At 46.1% G+C, this 22,368-nt stretch overlaps 6 protein-coding genes across 6 annotated transcripts; 1 reads left to right on the forward strand and 5 right to left on the reverse strand.

Annotated features, from left to right (window-relative positions):
- Nucleotides 1-3,748: 3,748 nt before the first annotated feature.
- On the reverse strand, nt 3,749-4,887 carry HER10_EVM0006034 (uncharacterized protein; the record flags this gene model as incomplete). Its single annotated transcript, XM_035475632.1, has 7 exons — nt 3,749-3,783; nt 3,848-3,910; nt 3,983-4,050; nt 4,111-4,493; nt 4,586-4,653; nt 4,719-4,755; nt 4,810-4,887. The coding sequence occupies 7 exons, from the start codon at nt 4,885-4,887 to the stop codon at nt 3,749-3,751; spliced, it is 732 nt and encodes a 243-aa protein (XP_035328051.1).
- Nucleotides 4,888-5,983: 1,096 nt separating this feature from the next.
- Nucleotides 5,984-8,056, reverse strand: HER10_EVM0011686 (GMC oxidoreductase; the record flags this gene model as incomplete). Its single annotated transcript, XM_035481110.1, has 5 exons — nt 5,984-6,758; nt 6,792-7,242; nt 7,321-7,444; nt 7,505-7,791; nt 7,855-8,056. 5 exons carry the CDS (start codon nt 8,054-8,056, stop codon nt 5,984-5,986), a joined length of 1,839 nt encoding a protein of 612 aa, XP_035328540.1.
- An 833-nt stretch (nt 8,057-8,889) lies between these two features.
- Nucleotides 8,890-10,558, reverse strand: HER10_EVM0010454 (uncharacterized protein; the record flags this gene model as incomplete). Its single annotated transcript, XM_035479913.1, has 4 exons — nt 8,890-9,385; nt 9,455-10,049; nt 10,131-10,368; nt 10,532-10,558. 4 exons carry the CDS (start codon nt 10,556-10,558, stop codon nt 8,890-8,892), a joined length of 1,356 nt encoding a protein of 451 aa, XP_035328436.1.
- Nucleotides 10,559-12,896: 2,338 nt separating this feature from the next.
- Nucleotides 12,897-14,259, forward strand: HER10_EVM0010231 (uncharacterized protein; the record flags this gene model as incomplete). Its single annotated transcript, XM_035479698.1, has 6 exons — nt 12,897-12,930; nt 13,036-13,106; nt 13,203-13,414; nt 13,482-13,578; nt 13,637-13,931; nt 14,000-14,259. 6 exons carry the CDS (start codon nt 12,897-12,899, stop codon nt 14,257-14,259), a joined length of 969 nt encoding a protein of 322 aa, XP_035328412.1.
- Nucleotides 14,260-14,610: 351 nt separating this feature from the next.
- On the reverse strand, nt 14,611-15,872 carry HER10_EVM0001183 (oxidoreductase; the record flags this gene model as incomplete). The annotated part of the gene is made up of 3 exons (XM_035470938.1): nt 14,611-15,249; nt 15,310-15,737; nt 15,812-15,872. The coding sequence occupies 3 exons, from the start codon at nt 15,870-15,872 to the stop codon at nt 14,611-14,613; spliced, it is 1,128 nt and encodes a 375-aa protein (XP_035327582.1).
- A 573-nt stretch (nt 15,873-16,445) lies between these two features.
- HER10_EVM0012936 (carboxylesterase) lies at nt 16,446-18,951 on the reverse strand (the record flags this gene model as incomplete). Its single annotated transcript, XM_035482311.1, has 2 exons — nt 17,761-18,951; nt 16,446-17,696 (listed from the first exon to the last, which is right to left on the reverse strand). Exons 1-2 carry the CDS (start codon nt 18,226-18,228, stop codon nt 16,446-16,448), a joined length of 1,719 nt encoding a protein of 572 aa, XP_035328656.1. The 5' UTR covers nt 18,229-18,951.
- Nucleotides 18,952-22,368: the final 3,417 nt, after the last annotated feature.

Below are 22,368 nucleotides of genomic sequence, written 5' to 3' on the forward strand. Positions count from 1 at the left end.
ATAGCCTAATTCGTATATAATAGTATAGTTAGCGAAAGCACAAAAGAATCCCCGTTCTATCTAAACTACGGATACTAACTAACAATATATAGAGAAGCATAACAAGGACTATAAGCTATTAAAATAGTAATAAGCGTAGCGAAACTCAAGGAAATCTAGAAGAAAGCGTCTTTAGATCTCGAGTTTATATGCTAACGTATAAAAAAAAATATAAATAGATTAAAAATTAGAGAACTAACCTTAAAAAAAGGAAATAGCGTTTATTTTCTTTGCTATAATATTAAAACGAAATAACTAAGCGATAAATTAGACTATAAAAAACTTAGACCCTTCGAAATTATCCAAAAAGTCTTAAACGTTAACTATAAGTTAAGACTCCTAGATATAATAAAGTATTATCTAGTTTTTTATATTTTATTTCTTAAACTAGTACTTAAGGGTTTATACATAGAAGATTATATTATCGTAGAACTTAATAAATTAAAATACGAAGTTGAATAAATTATTAACTACAGGGTTAGAAATAAAATACGAGAATTTCTAATTAAATAGAAGAACTACGGATACGAGGAAAATATATAAGAACTTATTACGAACCTCTAGAACTCTTAATAACTTCTTAAGGATTATTAGAAAACGATACTAATAGCCCTAGGGACGCAAACTCGTTACTAATCCTAAAAGAAGGCTAGTTAGTATCGTTAAAAATACTAGTAACCTAGAAATCGCTTATAACTTAGCGTTTATAAGCGTTTAGCGTAAAAAAAACGCTATCCTCTTTTTCTAACTCTTATATATTACGAATAAAAGTTTTTATATACCTCTCTTTTACTTTTTTCTGAATTGCCCGAATACGAGCAAAACGACCTACTACTTTAACAACCTCGGACTATATCTGAGCTAGTTTTTTATAAAAATTAAGTAAAGTATCGCTAGCTTATTTTTCTTTCTCTTCCTATTCTTAATACTAATTACTTAGCTATTATATTACGAAACTATTAACTAAAAACTAAAATAACGGGCAAAGTACTTACGACTTAATACTATAATAAGGCTATTATAAAGACGCTTTAGGTTTTTATAACCCTAGTACGTCTTCGTATTATTAGCTATTTAGTATAAACGCTTAGTACGAAAGTACCGAGTATAAAGTATAACGTCGTTAGAACCGAAGTAGTTAAATACGTCGTTACAAGCTAATTAAAGTTTTAAAATAGTATTTTTTAAAAAACGTTTTTTAATACGACTTAATATCGTATTAGTATATTACGCTAAAAAGAGGTAAAACTTAACGATTCCCTAGCTTAGGAACGAGCGACTTATTTATAGGCTTAGGGGACTAGACTTTTAAGAAGAGAAGCTAATATTACGACTTAATACGTATAACGAGGCCGGGGCCTGCTCTATAAGACTTACGGTAGTTATTATACTATATATGCGGGGGAGTACGAACTTAGGGTGACTCCTCTCGGGATAGAAGAATTATAAAATAAGTTACGTAATAATAAAAAATAAGGAACTCTGTATATTCGAAATACGGAGTCCGTCCTTTTATAATACGAAACCCGTATATTTAGAATACGAGAGCCGTTAGGTAAACATACGGATAAAGGATATATTTAGGAACGAGACTTATATATAATATAAACTTAAGCCGGGCTTAGGGATAGATTTTCTATAGTTTTTTTAGTAATTAACTTAGTATTAGATCTTACGATCGCTTTTAGCTATTTTTATTAAGAACCCCTTTTAATAAGACTATGATTAATTACCGAAGCTTTACTTACTTTACGATTTATAGATATAGTTTTAGGGAAGCTATTTACGACTACGATACTATTTACTTAGTTATTGTAGCCTTAACTTTTACTAATATACTTACTACGACTAGCTGGCCGTAATAAGTACTATGTCTGCGGGGATATAAATATTAATAAAGGTATTAATTTTAATTTAAATATTATTAGTTTTTATAAATAAAGTTTTTAGTATTTTTACGTTTTTAATTAATTTTTTAATTTAGCTTTAAATAAAAGAGAGTATTAATAAACGCTTTTTATTTTAGCCTTATTTATATAAGCTACTTTACTTTTAACTTTATTTAGAAGCTTATTAGTTTTAAGGCCTTATATAACGCGTATATTATACAAATTAGGCTTAAAAATAGTTAGTAATTAATTTAAAATAACGGTATATAAAAACTAATTTTTATAATATAACTACCCTATTTTTATTTTTATTTACTTAAAATATAAAAACTTTTATTTAGTTTACGTATATATTTTTAAGGAACGTAACTAGACTTTTTATTAGCTTAGTAGTGTATATATTTATTATTAATATTTAAGTTTAGGAAGTACTACCTCCGTTCGTTTATTAAGGGCGCTTAATATAACCTAAGTATTTAAAACTAAATAATAGTAATACTTACTTAAGAAGTCCTTTAGTACTAAGGGTATTAGAAAGGTATATTATTAAGAATTAGAATTATAAATAATAATATTAAAAATAAATATTATATTTATAAAAACCGCTTTATACTTATTAAGAGGGGTAAGGAGGGGCTCTAAATTACCTTTATTTTTAAATAATTTTTTTAGCCTCGTAGTTATTATTTATAAATAAGAACGTTAATAAATTTAAAATAAAGTTATAATATAATATTATTATTATACTAATTAGTATTTAATACGAAAGATAAATTACGTACTTAGAGATAGATTATTATTATAAATAGAGGAGCTACTACTCTCCTTTAAGTTCGTTTTAAAGTACTTAGCTTCGCGTATTATAATAATAAGCGTACTTTTAACCTAAATTTATTTAAATATTTATTTTAAATAATAATATTAACTAAGATTTATAGTTTTAAATAATAAATATGTGCGCAAACGTAATTATAAAAATAAAAATAAGAGTATATATATATAATTAGTTTAATAATATAAATTAAAAAGAAAAAAAGTTAAAAATAATAAGTAGCTATAAGGAATTTATTTATTTACTTATCTTAAATTATAAATTAATTATTTAGTTAATAAGCTATTCCTTAGTCTTATTTATTATTAATAAAAGAGTTTAGAGATTACTTATAATAATAAATATAATTAGTAAACTATTATTTATTTACTTAACGCTTATAATTTAATACATAATATAATTTATTTTATAATTCTTTTATAAATAAATTCTTATATAATATTATTTAGATTTACGTATTTAGTAATATTTTTTATAATAATACGAGTAGTTTAGCGCGCTTTTACTAAATAAGGATTTATTTAGGGGGGTATATTATGATAGTTTTAACTATTTATAGCTTTATTATATATTATATAACCTCGGTTATATAATTATTAAGGTTTATATTTGCTTATACCCTCTATTTTAGGGCGAACCTCGTGCTTATTTCTTACTTTTAATGGATAACCGTTCTCTATATTTAACGTTAATGCCCCTATTGTAACTATACGACAGGATGTTAAGTTAAATCGATACATATGTGTATTTTACAGCGGTTATAAAGTCTTTATAACTATAATAATAGGATACTAATGTACGCTGAATAGAAAACCTCAATTTAAGCCTTATCGGTCTTATGTACTAGCGTTGAGCATTAAGATATGAAGGTCCTGCTCGGCCAATCGTCTAAAATGTCTTTAGACCGGGGACCGGTTCGTTATCGACGACGTTGACTCGAGAGACAAGTGCCGAGCCTTTGGTGCACTGGCCCTCTTTGGTGACGGAATCATTTTAGTGGTTGACCCAGACCGTTCGTCAGATCTGCGTGAGAGCGTTCTGATCTTGGAAGAGGTGCATCTCCAGAGTTGACTTGCGCTAGGCATACAAGCGACGAAGACGCCAACATCGAGTTCCGCGAGGGACCAGACATAGACCCATAAGGCCTCAGCTGAGAGAGTCAGTTGCAAGTTTGGAAGATTTCTGGAAACAACATTGGAACAACTATAGAGATGAAACCTACAAGTGATGTTGTTGGCGGTCGCGAAGTGGACCAAGACTTGGATCCTAAGAGCGCTGACTGCGGTAAGGCTGATTCGACACGGTTAGCAGTCTGACTATACTTTCTCTCATGCCAGTATTCAAGCTCACAATAAACCAACAGAAAACATCATGATGACCCCTATCTTCTTCTTGAATCCGAGATTCAGTTTGTAAAGCTGTGTGAGTGGCAGAGCCAGCATCCAAATGTCCAAGAGAATATTGAAGCCAACGTGGGTCAAGACGAGCTTGTTGAAGTCCATGCAAACGCCTGCTTGTTCTCCATCCCATCCAAGCCAGTATTTGTTGAGTGGACGACACTGAGTGAACGTGAGGATGAGGTATAAGAATAACAACAAAGCATTGAAGCCTTGTGTTGCCCATAATACTCTGCGGAAGCGAAGAGATGGAAAAATGCGAAGGTAGAAGAATAAGATGGATGCTTTGATGGTACTCAAACCAGTGATGTAAAAGATCTGGGTGCTAAAAAGAATCTGAGCAATGGTTAGTTTCTGTTTTCTAAAGATATCGCGGCACTCGAAGGGTATCGATGGTTTTCCTCTCGTAAGTAATGTTCAGATCTTACCTTGAGAAATTCGGTGATTTTGTATGGTTGGAGAGTCCAGATATCCCTTCCAAGGCCAATAGATAGTACTGCAACCGACGTTAACCGATTGGAACTTTGGGCGGCTTGACAAATGAGTAAGGTTTGCACTTACATCGATACACAATAGGCACCAAAGCCGTTGCGCATGCCTATTTGGAGGTCAGAATCCGTATAACCGCTTGCCAGCCCAGATGCCGACTTACAAAACCGATGAAGATGCAAACATCATCAGCACCCCAAGGTGATGGGTTAACAAGTTTATTTAAGAGTCGTATACACATAAAGATGAATGGTAGGATGAAGAGGGTGCCTGTTAGAAATCGGGGTATCGCCGTGTTGTCGGTCAATGGAAAGCCACAGTTTGCCCAAGTCATGTTTGCTACGGCTTGTATCGTTGTAAGCGTCGAACCAAACTTCCAGAAAACTTGGATTTTGTGCTTACTGAGGCCCTCTTTGACTGTGCATCCATTCTTAACACAAGCCCCAACGTTATCGTTGAAGATCGGGTCGGCGCAAAGACAAGTCTGGTTGAGACCAGCACATGGGGACTGAGGTAGTGCATCGACTATGCAGGTAACCTACACCTTTTAGCTTGAGACTTACGGTGAGAGAATCCGGGCGTTCTCACTGCGCAAGGAGGATAATCGGAGATGCTAGGTATGGCACCAGCTGCGACTGTGATGCTGCATAACAGAACAGTAAATGCCCCAAACGTCCTCATCTTTGCTCAAGATTAAAGCTTCAGGAAACTTTAACGGCTACTGCAGCCAGATCGAAAGAACGAAGGTTTTAGATATATGAGCCACAGAGTCCGAAGAAGAATGGAAATCTCAGGGGACATTCGCGTGGCGATATCCGAGGTCTGCTTTCTTTCATCAAAGCAATGACGAGATTGGTTTCATTACATTACACACAGCGGTTCAGCTGTGAAAGAAATCCCTGCGTACCGGGCTTGTGGAATGCGGGCGGTCGCTCCATGGTGCCAGTGACTCGGCTTGCTTGCGAACGGAAAGATGTGCGGTCGGTTTCTCTCGGGCAAAGCCATGTGGCTGTGATCGACCACAGCTGAGGATCTGGACGCGTTTGTATCACAAACTCAATTGGTGGAAGGACCGTTGGACTTGATATTCTTTTCACATGTCTTTTGTCCAGGCGACGTATCATCCGCCTTGGCTTGGTGGCGTTCCTGGTCTATGCCTAATGCAGGTCCGGCATGTTTAGAACAACTATAGACGGCGATCAAACTCATCATCACTTTATCAATCCCATTGTCAAACAGGATCATTGAAATATCGTAATATGTGACAATAAAAGCTCCTCGCCAGCACGGATATCAGATGCGTGAACGATACCTCGGCAAATATGTATTTGTGGGAGCTAATTCTCCTTCAGGATATCGGCAGCCTTTTCAGCCACGGCATACATAGTAGCTTGCAAATGGCAGGCAGGAATCAGCGGAATGATACTGGCATCAACTACTCTCAGTCCCTGAACGCCGTAGACACGAAGTTGGGGGTCCACAACGCCACCATGCTCCAAAGGTTGCAAACTCGTTGTTCCGCTGGGGTGCGCAAAGCTGGCAAAAAGGGCGTTTCTAACAGCTTCAGCAATGGCCTCATCAGATGTGACGTTGACGCCGGGAGAAATCTCAACAGCCTCCCTAATCGCCAAGGTGGGAGTATCCCAGACTTTGCGGAAATCCTTGACACTGAGGACTGCGATATCGACATCAATAGGGTTTTGCAGGGTACCAAAGTCGATGACAGGCGGGTTAGCAGGGTCAGGATTGGTCGAGCTGATCTTGATGGTGCCACGAGACAGAGGCTTCTGGAAAGCAATTGCACCACCAGAGAAGCCACCGAAGGGAATCTCCAACACGCCTGCCTCTGGGTTTCTGAACAGCTTGGTGAGAGCCTCACGCTGAGCGACGAAGCCCTCGAGAAGCTCGGGGTGCTCTGAGTAGATTTCAGGAAGGAAGTCGAGCGCGTTCTGGGCTTCGACAGACGCCGTTAGGGCCTCATATTCCGGAGTAAGATCCTGGAGAGATCTGAAGATGATGTTGTTCCCACGAGCGTGAGTGAAGGGTCCAGTTCGATTGGCAAAGTACTCGGCCTCGGATGCGTTAAAGAAAGCCTGATCGTTCATAGCCTCGCTACCAAGCTCAGGAGGATTGCCGTACGTGTACAACATCAACATCCATGCGTGATCCTGGTAGTTGCTACCCACGCCAGGGAGGTCGGCGACCACATCGACGTCGAGAGACTTCAGCAGTCCAGCGGGACCGATACCACTTTGGAGCAAGATTCTTGGCGTCTGAACGCCGCCGGCAGCAAGGACAACCTCCTTCTTCGCCTTCACCAGTGTTGTGGCGTTAGTCTCGCGAGAGATGATGTTCACACCGACAGCTTTCTTATCCTCAAACTCAATCTTTGAAGCATAGTGCTTCACAATGAGGTTGAGATTCTTGCGAGTTTCGGCGATAGGCTCATAGTATGCTGTTCTCGAAGTCGACCGAGTTACGTTCTTTGGGTCGTGATTCTGGGGGAGCTGAGCCAAGCCAACATTGTTCCCACCTGCACCATGATCATCGAGCACAGGAACGCCAATGTCCTCAATCCAGGCTTTTCTCTGAAGATCTAGGCACAAAGCGTTCGTGTTAGTTCCGACTCAAAGTCTTGTACTAAGCAGGGGAAGGAGTTCAGGTTTCCACGAACCTCTGTCGGGCCATTGCCACGAGGGGAAGCCGGCCTGGAGAGGACCATCGCCATAGGTGCTTGGGTCGTAACTAAAGTTGTACTTCTCAACATACTCGGGCGCGGGAAGAGTAAACGTAGATGACTGGGAAACCAAGTCAGCACTGGTATTTGAGCCTCGTGTCAACCATCGATCTTTGCAAACCTTCTTGAAGTAGTGGAAAAGGCTGTCCCAATTCCAACCCGGGTTTCCTAGCTCCTCCCACGCGTCGTAGTCGGCTTTCGAGCCGCGATCAAACGCCATGCCATTGACCGTAGACCCGCCCCCAACTACTGTTCCAGTCTGAACACCAGAAGTTCTGTTGTTCAGACCAGGCTGTGGGATGGACAAGAACTGAATCAAATCGTTGGGGTGTAGGTTAGAAGCGTAGTAGGGAATAGCCACGTCCCAGCTGACGTCGAAGTCTCCATACTCGACAACCAAGACAGTCACTGTTAGGAATGTCGGTTAGCAGCAAATCAGTCCGCTATCCCAAGAGCGCATCATTCGCTTACCCTCTGGATCTTCGGTCAGTCTGTTGGCAACCACAAGACCACTCAAGCCTCCGCCGATAATCACGTAGTCGTAGGAGTCATGGAGGTCCGTCGTGTTCCTCTTGGCGAACTTGGCAGCTGCTGGTGCAGCAATCGCAAGCTGAGATTGGCTCGAGACGAGGGCGATCAAAGCCGCCGCTTTCAGACCACGAATGATAGCCATTGTACAAAGTCGAGAGAGTCGGCAGTCTGAATGATAGGGCGCACAACAATCGAAGGAGAATCATTCTCAAGACAATAGGGTCATTTCCAAACTTTTAAAGGCTCGGACCCAACGGACTGCGGTCAAATCATCCTAGTCCATTGCCTTCGGGCTACTGCACAAACGTCGCCTAGTCCAATTGATCGCATGTTGTTCAACGGTGCGCTTCTGCACGAGAACCCCGCCGGGCCCAAAAGGCCTTGTCGTCGACGGGTCATCAGTAAGGATTATTAAACTGCAGTGTGCTAAGAGCCGGGGAGCGGCAGATGTGGCAAAGCAATCCGATGCAATAGGTTTCTGTCCCGCAGTCCTAGGCGTTCCCATAGGGCAGTTCGTAGATTGATTATCACGGCCCCAGTGTGACACCCCGGACGACCCATGGGCTAAAATCAACAGACACCAGGGCCCGGCCGGCCGGTGGGACGGCCCTTGTCCTCCAAGTAGCCACAGTATCCAGCCGATGTCACGCTGTCAACCATTCTTCTCGAAGCTGTAAGCACTAAGGATATTAACTCGCTTGTCTTTGATGTTGCCATCTAAGACTGCAATGTTTAACCACCATCCCCAATTGGATTGACCAAAGAAACCAAGGTAGTAGTGGAGTCCCAATTGTCGTATACGAGATCAGTGCCGCGCATTTGTAGTTTCGTAAAGTTATGTCTATTTAACTGAGCGCAAAGCAAGAGTCCTGAGTGAATCCACCCACCCTCACTGCATCTGATGTTACGGAAATGATACCGACCCCAACCTTAGTATGCTGGGCGTTTTCTGATGGCTATTCAGCGGCCAGAAGTCTAGATGTTTGTGATCTTGAATCCACCAGGGCACTTTTCCTGGAAGACACGGTCTGGATCGTATTTGAGAGCCACGGCTTGGATCTTGCTAATATTTTCCTCGCCATAGGCCCGCAGCGGGTTCTGCGACTTGTCCGCGTAGTTGAGGTACAGCCACCCCTCCAAAAGCTCCCGGTCCTTGGCATATTGGATTAGATCATCGTGCCACTCCTGCAAGATACGAAATCCATCTTCCACATGCTCCTCCATTTTGATATGCGCAGCAGCAAGGAAGGTGATGCAATTTCCACTCAGCAGATCTACACCGAGAACGTTGCCACCTCTTTCCTGGCTCCGTTTGGCGTAGAGTGTAGGAAGAGCCTGTGCAAAGCACATAGTGCTAAAACCATCGGTAGGAATCGTCGCACTGAGTTTGGTGACGCACTCTGCATGGAGCTCGGCTGCTTTTGTAAGAATTTCTGTGCTGTTCTTGAACGTAGCCGATAACCACTTGTTACTAATCAGATGTTCCGGTCAGACTCAGTGCCGGATTTCGGGGGCATCTAGCTTAGACATGATGACCTACTGATATGAGAATGGCGACTTCATGTTCAGAGCAAGACTTGCTACACTTTGATGTTGGACTGTGCTCACTACAGCCGGGATCTCCAGGACCTTTGCCAGCATCGGAGGGTTGGCCACTCCTTGAGTATTGCATATCACAAACGTAAGCATGTTTGTTCTCAAACTTGGCTGCCAACCCCACATGATTCCATAAGAAGTGTCTAGATCCTCCTCAATATTATGAACGTAGTTGACAAAGTTTTGGATGCTGGTAGAGGTGGACGACGTGTTGCAAATATGCAGTCCACCCCAAACCTCCGTTGCTTCAAACGCTTCCAAGTCGAAGCGGCTAACGATTCCAAAGTTACAGGCTCCTCCCTTGAGGGCAATAAAGAGGTCGGCATTGTCGCTCTTGTTGGCGTTAATTATATCGCCACTGGCAAGGACAACTTCGTAGTTGACAACTGTGTCGCAGGCAAAGCCATGTCGAGGTAGCAACCAAGAAAGGCCGCCGCCGCATAGAAGTCCGCTAACGCCCACGTCAGCATCACGACCGCCATTGACGGTTACACTATGGGGCTCGATAGCCTGATACACGTCGTTCCATATGCAACCAGCTTGAACAGTGACAATCTTGCGATCAGCGTCATACTGAACGCCGTTTAATTTAGAAAGGTCGATCAAGATTCCATTCTCGCAGTTGCTGGCACCGGCCCACGCGCAGTGTCCCCCACCTCTTACCGCAAAGATACAATCCTCAGCTTTTGCCAAAATCTCGACTGCTTGAGATAATTCATGTGTAGAATAGGGTTGCACAACGTAATACGGCGTGAGTTGAGCGGTAAGTGACCAGTGTGGTTTCACCTCGTCGCGATATCTGTCTTCAGAAGAGTAGATAAGCCGCGGCTGTAGCCCGGCTTCTTCCAGATTCTTGCACTAGAAATTGAGTCAGCAATGTGTCGACGATTAAGGACAGAACTCTCGTCAATCGGCCTTGTATGACTTCATTGAAGGCTGTGCGGCTCGGATTACAGGATATACAAGCAAGCTGCTCAGTCTACATTACTTGGACGCCAAAAGAACCAATATTCGAACATACCGCGGCTTCAGGTCCTTGTACACTCATCCTGAAGGTCCAGGAACGAGGATTATGTCAGAGGTGTAAGGCCAATAGTAATCTGAAGCGACCGATATGTAATTTATCATGAGATGAAGGGTAAAGTAGCAGGTAGCAGAAAGCAGAGGAAATGAACGAGTGGCTTTATACTTTACTTACTTTTGTAGCCAGTGGCTTGAAGGAAGATTCCAAACCACACTCAAGCAGCATCTCCTGAGGGACCTAGGATCAGCACTGTTCAGACTGCACGAGGTTTCCCGGGTGCTGTTCATACGGATGTTCTGAGTTTCTTTACTCCACTTGTGATAAAGGAGTTGAGTTCAATCTGGAGCAAACTGCTCCCACTTACCTGATTGATCAAACACGAAGGAGGTGATGGCCTGGAGGTAAGTCCCATGTTCACCAATGGCGCGAGTACAAAGCCACGTTGACGAGATTGCTGCTCACTCCACTACCAAGACCTGTATGCACATTAGCCCAGGTCAGCAACCTTTCATGCTTCTTCTGCTTGTTGCGATACCCCGGGCTCACCGGACCCTAGCCGTTGTGAACAGCGTGGATTCTATCATAGTGCTCCAACTGACTTCAGTCTAGAAGCCACTGCTGCTGCTTTTGACTACTTCCAAGTTGAAGATACAGTGCTTTGTTTCAAGAGTGGTGTGGATCTTACTGTATCTATGACCCCCAAGGGTGGAGATATTGCACCTATCGCCCCATGACTGCTCGGAAGCAGGGCATGATCTCGTATGAAATGTTTGTTGTTCATCACATTCGGTTAAACAGAGAAGAGGTCTGGTTAAGAGAAAATACCGGTCACCACAACCGCCACATGCATGCTTGCGCGGATGGCAGACGACAACCTTACTTTCACTGAAAGAACAGGTGAACATGATGGTCTTCAGGAGCTGAACAGGAAACAGATTACACCTGCATCCTGCATATGCCCCTGCCGTAAAAGGGTTGCATTGCCGCGAAGCATCGCGCAGCCGGGCGATCTCTTGGCCAACAAACATGCATGTTTGCTTCGTTGCACAAAGGAAAGCTCGGATCGGCCCTTGAGGTCACATCATGCCATACCAGGAATTCACTCTCTTATTTCACTAGGATATTTTGTGCCGTTCCATTTTTCCCAACATTACTATTGTGAATCAAAATGCCATGTTAAGTTATGCATTTCTGAAGCTGACACGGACTTGTGACAACAGAGTGAATAAACTAACATGTGGCTAAGGTAGAACGAAGGTCAATTTAAGGCGGTAAGGAAGCGCTAACGCTTGTCGTCTTACTGTCCAACGCGAATCGTGCATTCTTTGTCCCTTTCATCGCGGCTCACATCCGATCGGCTCGAAGATTGATGACAAGCATCAAACTATCAGCCTTACCTCTCAGCAGCGACACCATACCTCCTGGAGTTCGGCATAGTATGGATAGGATTTCTTTACTGCAGGTAAGATAATCTAAGGTAGTATGCTGCAGGCCTCAGTCGCCATATGCATGGCAGCTTCGATTGACAGGTTGTGTAAGCATGAATTCAAGGAATGATTCTGGGGTGGACATTCCTGGCAAAGTGGGTGTCGTTTAGTGAGAACATGCATTGGCCAACTACGCCGGAATGGTATGCAAAATCGAATACAGGATAAGCCTTATCTCTGTTATTGGCGTAAGACTTCTTTGCGTCTCAATTTGGTTGTCAGAGGAAGAGCACAGTGATAGGATATGGCGATATTGAAGGCCACGGGTCCGAATGAAAACATAAATCGCATGGATGTTGCTCTCCGCTATTAACACTTTGAGGTTCTAGAATGCAACATCGGTGAAAAAAGCGTGTACGATCCGCCGGTGCGGGAGGATTGGAGGCTATATGGCCGGCGCCGGGGAGATAGGCCGGGTAAGTGAGCCGATGCTGACGGCGGAGTTTGAACGGCTGCGGAAATGCGGAACCCCGCCAGCCTGTAGCGCGGAGCGTAGCACATCCTTCCGCGATGGGGTCGTTGACCATTTCTCTTCCACTAGCGGAGATTTTGGACAAAGTCCCAAAAAAGGATGAAGTGGCTTGCTGTGCCGTTTGAAATGAGTCCTGCTTATTCTACTTTGTCAATGCATGGCACCACGACGACCAGAAATGATGTCAATGAGAGAGACCACCAGCGGATTCCGGAGCGGAGACGTTCATGGCCTGCCTGATGAAGCTGACGGACTTTGGTATCTGCAATTTTGTCAAGTATAAGAGCCTCCTTGACTTTTAGAAGCACAAATCTGAACTTATAGCCATCTACAGTCTAACACAACCGCTCACAATCTTTTCACGAACAACGCTTTCTTCTAGTTAAATTCACAACTTACCAAGATGGTCAGAGTCGCTATCGCTGGTGCTTCCGGAAGTAAGTTGAGGGTTAATCTCAAGCGTTGGAGCTCTCCGAATTGCTTGCTAGAGCCACGATCCACTCCTTTGAGTGCGAGTGTCACGGCTAACAAGTGACGTTTAGAGCTCGCCCTTGAGGTCATTGACAGATTGGCTGCGGCCGGAAAACATGAGATCCTTGGATTGGTCCGCAAGGTAAGCTATCGAACCCCTGAAGGAAGTTCCAAGCGATCAATGCTTCAGTCTACTTGGGCACAAGATGTCCGTCCTCTTTTTCTAACGATAGCCCAGGACCCTTCATCTCTACCACAATTTCAGGGAGTGAAGTACATCCAGACTTCTTATCAAGACGAGAAGGAGCTGGTAGAAATTCTCACCGATGTTGAGACTGTTCTCTCTTTCATCGTGGCCCACACCGACCCAAATGCGGAAACAGCCAAGCGTCTTATCGATGCATCAATCAAGGCTGGGGTGAAGCGCTTTGCTCCGAGTGAGTGGGCGACGTAAGTATTTCTCCTTACTTTCATCATCCTCGATATTCTTGCTGGTTGCTGATAGTTCGGGCTCAAGGAACAACGACCTGTCTGATGTGATTGAGTACACGTCTTGGTATGCCAACAAGCTGGAAGTCAAGAAGTACTTGGAAGACATCAATAAGAGCGAGAAGGTGAGTCAGGTTTGAGGGCTATGAATACTTGGTGCTTCATATTCTGACCGAATCTTAGGTGATTGAGTACAGTTTGTTCCAGCCTGGAGCTTTCATGAACTACCTGGGGTATCCTCATCAGACCACCAAGCACTATCAGATCGATTATGCTACCTTCATCGATTTTGAGAAGGCCACTGCGTTCATTCTCGAGGGGTCTGAGAGTGCTGAAATGTCAATCACTACCATCGAAGACATCGCCGAAGTGGCTGCACGAGCCGTCGATTACCAAGGCGAATGGCCTGTTGTAGGCGGCATCACCGGCGATAAGGTCACCATCGGAGAACTCATCAAGTTGGGAGAGAAGTGCAGAGGTTCGTCCATCAACCGTGTTCATTGCAACTTTGGCAACTGGATTTGAATAACTAACTGTTCATTGCAGGAAAACCCTTCAAGATTGACAGATTGAAGCTTGAGGATCTCAAGGCAGGCATTGTCAAGACAGACTTCTTCCCCGCCATTGACTTTCCTGGCGTTCCAGCGGAGCAGAAGGAGTACTTCAGAAACGTAGTCGTCATCGGAGCGACGATCTCGACTGCTCGAGGCACTTGGGCTACCACTGATGAGTGGAACAAATTGCTTCCTGCCTTCAAACCAACCACCATTGAGGAGTACCTGCAGAAGACCTGGGGCTCTCAGTAAGGTTCCGATACTGTGGGGTTTCGTTGTTCCCACAATTTGGCTAGAAATAGGGAGGTCGTACAATTTGAGCTTGGTCAGAGTCAGGTCTCCTGCCAGACCTGTCAATGTCACGGCCATAAACTTAGTATCTACTTGGTAGATATTCGTTCGGTCTCGTATGGAAACCTCCAATTGACTTGAAAGCACTACTTTGCTCTATAAGTGTCCTCGATGGCAAAGGCCAAGCGAGAAATGATTGTTTTGTTGTGACACACATACGGTATGGGCAGTAAAGTCCAAGATCGCTTCTGTTCACCTTCTACATAAGTACTTATGTAGGCCTGAGGTGTGACCAGAACCATTCACTATCAATCATCCACCGGTATTGAGCGGACTAAGAGGATCATACTCGTCTGTGGCGATCAACTCAGGATAGAATATTCCGGCGTCCTTCAATACCTTATCCATGATTTCCATGATGAGTATGCTCTCAGACCAAGGCATCGTATCACTTTCCAACTTGCCGTCCCTTATGCAACGTGCAGCTTCGTCTGCTTCCCAGAATGTGCCATTTCCCCAACTCCTTTCGCTATCTTGCGGCTGAGGGCATTCATTAACCTTCTCATCAGCTCCTGTCTCCGATGTAGTGATTATCTTGAAACACTGAGGTTTATACGCCGGGTGTTCCACTTGTATCTCGCCATGTGAACCCTGGATTCGGATCGCTGGGTTTCTGGAATTGCCAGGATCTGTCGCAACCCGAAGCGATGAAGTGGCTATACCCACTGTGCCGTGCTCTGGGAAGTGGAGAATAATTGTGGCCGACTCATCGACTCCCGTGGAATATTTCTGAACAGCTGATAGGATCTGTGGCGGTTCTTTCTCATTCTCAGGTTGAAGGTGGTAGAGAATTTGGAAAACCCAGGTCAGTGGGTAGATTCCGAGTCCAAGGAGGACACCTCCAGCCAAGTCAGGGTTGACCATGCGATGGGAATCTTCGTAATTGAGTCTCTCGCTTCCTGAATCTTTGCTGCCGTTCGCTCGAGACAAGTCTGCAGTAACACGATAAACCTGGCCGATAGCTCCGCTGCGGACAAAGTGGCGTATCTTGACACTTAGCGGGAAGAACCTCGTCCAGACACCCTCCAAGAAGAAGAGCTTCTTCTGACTCGCAGTGTCGTACAGTCGTCGTGCCTGCGCAGCAGTGACAGTAAGAGCCTTCTCACACAAAACACTCTTTCCCGCATGCAGCGCCAGCATCGCGTTCTGGAAATGGTGGCTATGCGGTGTGGCAATGTAAACAATGTCAACATTTGGGTCTCGTACGAGTGCTGCGTACGATCCAAATATGGAAACTTCAGTAGGTGCGGGGTGATCAATGCGAGCGAGGAACTCGATCGCCTTATAAGGGTCTTTCGACGATGAGACTGCAGTGATGGCATGCTTAACGTCAGTCACCTCGCGGATAGCTGGGTTTGTTAGGAGGTCTCTGCAGAAATCTGCGATGTGTCAGCGACATCGTTCCGCGTGAGAGAGTTGGACTGGTTTAGGGGGATAGTTGAAATGGACATACACTCGGACATGGCTCCGGTGGCCATTATCCCCCACCTCAACAGAAATGGTTTCTGTGCCATCTCAAATTCTTAACGCGAAGACCGGACCCAAATGGTGGTTAATGTTGAGATTAATATAACGCTACTCAGACGTCTTACCAACAAAGTTATTTGCAACTATGAAGGGGAAGGCTTGTTTTTTAAGCATCACCCGCAAGACGATCGACGTTCCGGCAACGAGAAAATCGTGTCTTGTGCTCGGGCGTTCGGGCTAACGAGGGCCGATGCAGTCCCAATGACTCAATGAGACCTCGTCACGACCTCTTTTTGCGACACGATGGTCCTGGACCGTAGAAGTATAGAAACGACGGCGCAAACTTGGTAGCTAAGACGAAGACCAATCAACAATGTATATGGTAAGTCTAGTCAAGTTTTCAGGGCATTGAAAATGTTTTACTTCTTCGCTTGGATTTCCAGACGGCATCAATTGCAAAAATGAAGTGACTCTTTCATGCCCAGTGAGAAATTAGATTTTATTCCATTATGTAGTAGCCGGATTTACCCAGTTAATCGTCAATCATCATCAATCATTGCACCTTTTTGCCGACTCCATCAACCCCAGCTGCCATTCCGACGTAGCTAGACTAGAAGTAACTAGAAGTATAAGCTTCCGGCGTTGTTCAAGATCCAGTCTGAACTCGACTTTCTGAAGTCGTCCTTTAGGGTGCTAGCCTTGTCCGCGAAGAACTGCATCAAGTTCTGGCCTTGCGACCACTGAGGCCAGGTCGGGTACGCTCCGTTGAGGCCGACGTTGGGGTCCGAGGCGTAGACAAAGTTGGTGTAGTAGGTACGGATGCTTCGCGCGGCATAGTTGTCCTTGATACCGTAAAAGACCTGGAGCAAGTCCGATCCGTGGAAAGTACCCAGGATCGGGGTACCGTAGTCGTACGATGAGAGGTATGACCACGAAGGTACAGTGGGTTGCACGGAGTTAGCAATGGTGAGGAAGACGCGGCGAGTCAGGGTGAAGACCAAGTCGCCAAGGACGGCGGAACGACGCTTGAAGCCGGGGAAGATCTCGTTCAGGAGACCGGTGCGGTGCGGGCTGCCGTTGATGACAGCGGTCACGCCATCATCGTAGGTGGCAACGTAGGCAGTGATCTGGGCCGTGGTGGCAGTCGCGAAGTAGTAGTTCTTGAGGTAGGTGACGAGCTTCTCAGTGGTAGTCAGGTTGGGTTGGAAGATGCCGAAAAGGGTGCCTTCGTCTTCTTGATCTCCGATAATCATGGGCACAGCTGCGTACTGGCCGTTCTTGGCCAAGACATCAGGGCTTGCAGTAAGAGTCTTGCCGTCTGGTCGGGGCAGATAGGACAGGGCCAAGGAGTTGTAGGAGAGGATTCCAGGGACAGACGTGACGGCGTTGAGGAACGTAGTGTAGTCGACTCCGCGCAGGCAGGCCAGCGTGTCGGCCTTGCCGGCGCATCCTGCCTCTGAGACAACCTTGTCGTACACGGCCTGGCCCTTGGGGCAATCGACGGGGTCGGTAGGGACGATGCTGCCAGAGTTCATGATGGCACCACGGAAGAGCGCCTTGCCATTATACTTGTTGTTTCCGTTGTAGAGAGCCATTTGATCGAAGACGGAAATTGCGCCTGCAGACTCGCCCCAGATAGTGACCTTGTCCGGGTCGCCACCGAAAGCCGCGATGTTGTCTGCAACCCACTCGAGACCCATTCTCTGGTCGAGGAGACCAAGGTTTGCGGAACCGTCAGCGAGGATCTCCTTGCCAGGCATGAAGCCAAAGCCGGCGACTCGGTAGTTGACGGCGACGAAAATGAAGGGCTTGCTGATATCGACACCATGCTGGACAAGGCCAGTTCCATCGTACATGGAGGACCATCCGAGCTGTTCAAATCCTTGTCAGTACTTTGGATGAATTGGTCAAAAGTTCAGATGGCGTTGGGCATACCTCAAATCCACCTCCAAAGATCCAGTAGAGCACGGGCAGCTTCGCATCTGCTGTGGTGCCCTGGGGACGAGCCACCGTGATGGTAAGGCAGTCCTCGGTCTGGCCAGTCGCCTTCTGGACGAAAGGGAGATTCGCAATGTCTCCCAGCAGGTTGAAGAGGATGTTGTCGCTGTCGGAGGAGGAGACCATCTGCGGGCAGGCAGCCGCCGGGCCGGTGGCGTCAAAGGTTCCAATGTTGTCCGTGAGGCGCACGGGAGGCTTCAATCGCAATTGTCCGGTAGGCGGCTTGGCGTAGGGAATGCCGCCAAAAGATTCGACATTGTTCATGACGTTTCCGACGACAGTTGCTGTCTTGAGAACGACCGTCGCGTTGGCCACCGCCCTATCTTCCAAGGGCTGGACATGGTCCGAAACCGCCAAGGCGGCTCCCAGGAGGGAGAGGGACGAGACGAGAGTGGGAAGCTGCATGGTGTGAAAAGAGACGAATGTTTGCCGGGTAGATCCACTGGACAAACTGGGAATAACCAAAGGGAGGATGGAGCTAGCTGCGAGCCACAGGATAGACCCAAACGATGGAGCTTGGCTGAAGACGATCCGAATGAGCTGCCTCGAACGACTCAAAGGAGAATGCCATCGTGGAGAGGGCTTCCCGCGGTCTATTTAAGTCAATTCTCCACGACGATCCAGGAACGACATTCCAGGGCAAATTTCGATCTAGTGTGGATTGACCGGTGAACTTCAAAGCCGCACCCACCATCGGATTGCGCACCCCTGGCATTTCTTTTTAGTCTAAGTGTGGCCCACGCCATCCAGCTAATTGCGAATGGGGGCACTTGCGAGCTTAGCAGGAGCTCGGGCAAGGGAGGAGGAGTAGCTCAGTCCCCGCCGACTGAGTCGTGGGCCTCACTAGTCGAGCGGGTATCGTACTCGTGCTCGACTCCTCAAGCTAACCCAGCATAAAAAATATTGGATGTGAACAAACCGGGAATGCAACGTTCCCCATGGGGTAGCGGGGCTTATTGCCGGGATGTAGAGACGTATTCGGGTCGCTTCTGCGCGGGAAGAGACGGCCGAATACCCACGGCAGTTCAAGATACCCATTGATCGGGGATGTCAGTGATCCCGCTGCGGCACAGCAAACGAAACGAAACAGCCTTATTGACGTAGGACAAGACTCGAGATTCACATGGGAATACGCAGAGTCACAATCAAGCCCCGCGCTCCCGCCTCGGTATGTCGGGCGGCAGAAAATGGTGGGATTCTTAAGCTTAGTCGCAAACGTCGAAAGCATGTAAGCGCAGGGGAACAAGGGGGGCAGAAAGACTGAGTAGAGGCGGTCTGGTCGAACGGAACGGCATGAGAATCTTGCTATCGAAAGCGCATGTGATTGTGAGACACAATGTCGACGGACACCAGGAACCAGGAACTCTGTCCCAATCAGGCATCGATGTTCCTCTGATCTTGGACTTGTGGGTGTGAAGCTGTCGTGTGTCTGGCCGCGATGGTGGCTGCCCGTCGAGGGCATAGGCGCCCTGGACAGCTGGTGTTCGATGCACAACAAACGGCGCGGGCGGCAGAGCCAAGCTGTACGCTCCCAATAGTGCGTGAGTTTTCGTATTAGTCGGGGAATGCGGGGTGAAAGTTCAAGATTTGGTGCGCATCCATCTCTGTTGGACAGTTGGAGTAGCACCAAAAGGACCCATCCCAAACGAGGTCGGCTGATGTAGATCGCCAACCTGGATCCTTGCGCCGGCACTGGAGTCAGCCATCCACGAGGCTCGAGTCTTTCGGATTTGGTATCCTACCACGGTAATGGGCCCGAGACGCGTGGGGCTCCGGATCGAGAGATGTGCGAAAGAATCGAAGTCTGTCTCTTCGAGTTGAGAAGCAGCCGTGGAACCCGCGCATACAATCTATGAAGCGGGCAAGCAACACATACAAAAACCGTTGAGGGGGCGGATAGGTCGGGATATTCCACCAGTATCTTAGCTCGAAAACAGAACCCACTCGAACGATGTTCGCAATGGGGGGATCACACAGGATCACACTAGCATCTCGGCGGGGTGCTTTAGTGCGAGTCTGATCACACACACACGCACACGCACACGCACACACACATATGGACGCACACCTATCTTTCATTCTCAAAGATGTCCACTGGTCAACTGAAGTTATGGAAGTTCCCGAAAGCGAGGAACGAGAGAAACGAGCTGACAATCTGAGAGGCACAGTGTCCATAGTCCCGAAAGGGCAATATTTGCTCCTCGGCCGGCCGCGGACACGAGGCGGCCAAAGAGCACTAGGCACGTCAAAATCAGCTCGCGGAGCCTTCTCCGTCCGAATTGAGAACTTAGCGCGTGACGGGACGTTGAAAACGTCCGAAAGCCTCGGCCGAACTACTAGTAATCAGCAAATGGTCTTACATACAGATGCGGCTCGTATGCTTTGACATCTTAAGCATGTGTCTGCCATGCCCAAGAGCAATGGCGTGGCACATGTTGCCGTTGAGGGGGCGGAAAGAAGAAATGTGTTGTGCATGATCTTCCACATTCTGCGTGCAAGCTTGTTCAGTGGGAATATCTTCGCAAGAAAGCCACCCCAGTTTAGGATCTTTCACCGCCATAGCGAAAGGTAAAGTAGTTAATATATTGTTGCGGGGATAATGAGATTGCCGGCTTCTCAACATATGTGGAGCCGGAATTTCGGGCAAAATCAAGTTATTCCCTGCTCGACAGATGGAATTATTTGATCCCGTTTCTAGCGGGAGCGACTGGATCACCTCTAATTTTCTAAAAGTTCCCTTGAACTCCTTGAAAACTTCGCTTGGGCATGAGATCACTCGCGCAGAGACAATTAGTATCCGCAATTGTTGAGAAGTTACGTATTTGATAGACAGTTTCTACGGAAGTAGTCCTACAGCCGATGAACTAATTTAAGATGTCCGAACCCTTATCAAACGGCCGAGCCGCAAACGAAGAGCTAGAAAAACTCGCAAATGTTGCCGAAGAAGTTTAGTGCCGCAGATGTCAACTGTTGAATAGACAGGAACAATAACAAAGGCATTCTCCTGACAACTGCTAGCCATACGTGCATTGACACTGAAGATCAAGATGATCCGCCACGTGCGGGCATGTTTTGCGCCGTGACCCTAGCTCCCGCGGCTACGAACACACTAGACACTTTAAACTTCAGGACTGTGTTCAGTCTAAGATGCTCAAGCGTGCGAGCAACGGTTCATCCGTCGCCCAACCTGTCGATTCTGAGATGTTGGCTCGCTCCGCTTGCAGCTTGCAGCTATTTGAGAACCCCCAATTTTCTATATCCGCCAAAGTGTGCGCCAAGGCTAAATATCCCCATTAAACCCCTTGCGGAAAAATTTGCGACTGCAGCGTGATGGATCGCTTGCATTTCTCCAAAATGGTTTGAATGACTCAGGTCAAAGATCGTCGCGAAAGAGCTGGGGAGTGGAGAACTGGAACTGCCCTTACTTCGCTGTGGTCTATGTAGGTACTCCGAGGACCCGTGCGCATTGAAAAAGCCTACACGCTTGCCCACATTTTGTGCTGTGTAATCCGTGGGCACCTGACAAACACTGCAACGTGGCTGTAAGTGACCCGAAAGATAAAGGGATGTGGTTCTAGTCGGATTGACCTCGTACAACTGTCGACCGTAGAGAACTTACGACGCAAGTCAAGACAGGGTAGGTATGGTACGATGGGTAGGAGGCAGCCGCATCCTTACACCAGGGATGGCCTCTCAATCGGGTCTCCTAGCTTAGAGCTAAGTGTCGATTTCGAGAGGACTTCCTCCATTCAAGATCACAGACCATCAGGAAGATGCTCGAAACGGTCCACCTAGCTGGAGAAAGATCAAATGCGATATTTGACCATATCTCTTGATACAAGGGCCTCCATATTTGTTATTATGCCCTGGGAACATCTCAACTAGTCCAGATACTAGGAGAATGAACCATAACGAGGTGTTGGCCTAAGCATTTCCTCATGCTGTTGGCATCGTACCACAAGGGGTATCAGAGCATCCAGAACCGTAAGCATGCGGTCGATTGAATGGGTTATGACGGCTAAGTGACTGATGCGACATGTTACATGAAATTGAAGGAGAACTTGAGAAGTTGAGATCAGGCATCAGATCTCAGCAAGGTAATCTGGGTGGTGAATATTCGTCTGGCTGAAGGTTTGAGTTGAGCTTGCTTTCCTATAATACCACATCAGCTGTTGTTCTTATTATGGCGTTGCTGTCCTGTTAAAGTTACACACCTCCGCCGGTGTGAGAAAGACAGTTGGATCAAGATGTATGCTCCCACTATAGTAATGCAGGGAAAGTATCATCAAGTTCGAAGAGTTTCAGGTTGTTCCTTGATAACTTGAGAGTGCATGTGGTAACGGATGTAGGTATCTATGCTTACCTTACTTCAGTGATTGGCATTCCTATGAAAAGACAAGGTAAGTACTTACCTAGGTTTGGTGATGGAAGCCTGAGCTGTCACGGAGAAAGTCCATGAGTATGTATAACTTTGGACCTCGGTGATGGACAGACATTTGGGTACACCAGAATTCCGTTGCCGCTAGAATGCTTGTGCTCAATCTC

Source organism: Colletotrichum scovillei, assembly GCF_011075155.1.
Source record: "Colletotrichum scovillei strain TJNH1 chromosome Unknown Contig00010, whole genome shotgun sequence".
Classification (NCBI taxonomy): domain Eukaryota; kingdom Fungi; phylum Ascomycota; class Sordariomycetes; order Glomerellales; family Glomerellaceae; genus Colletotrichum; species Colletotrichum scovillei.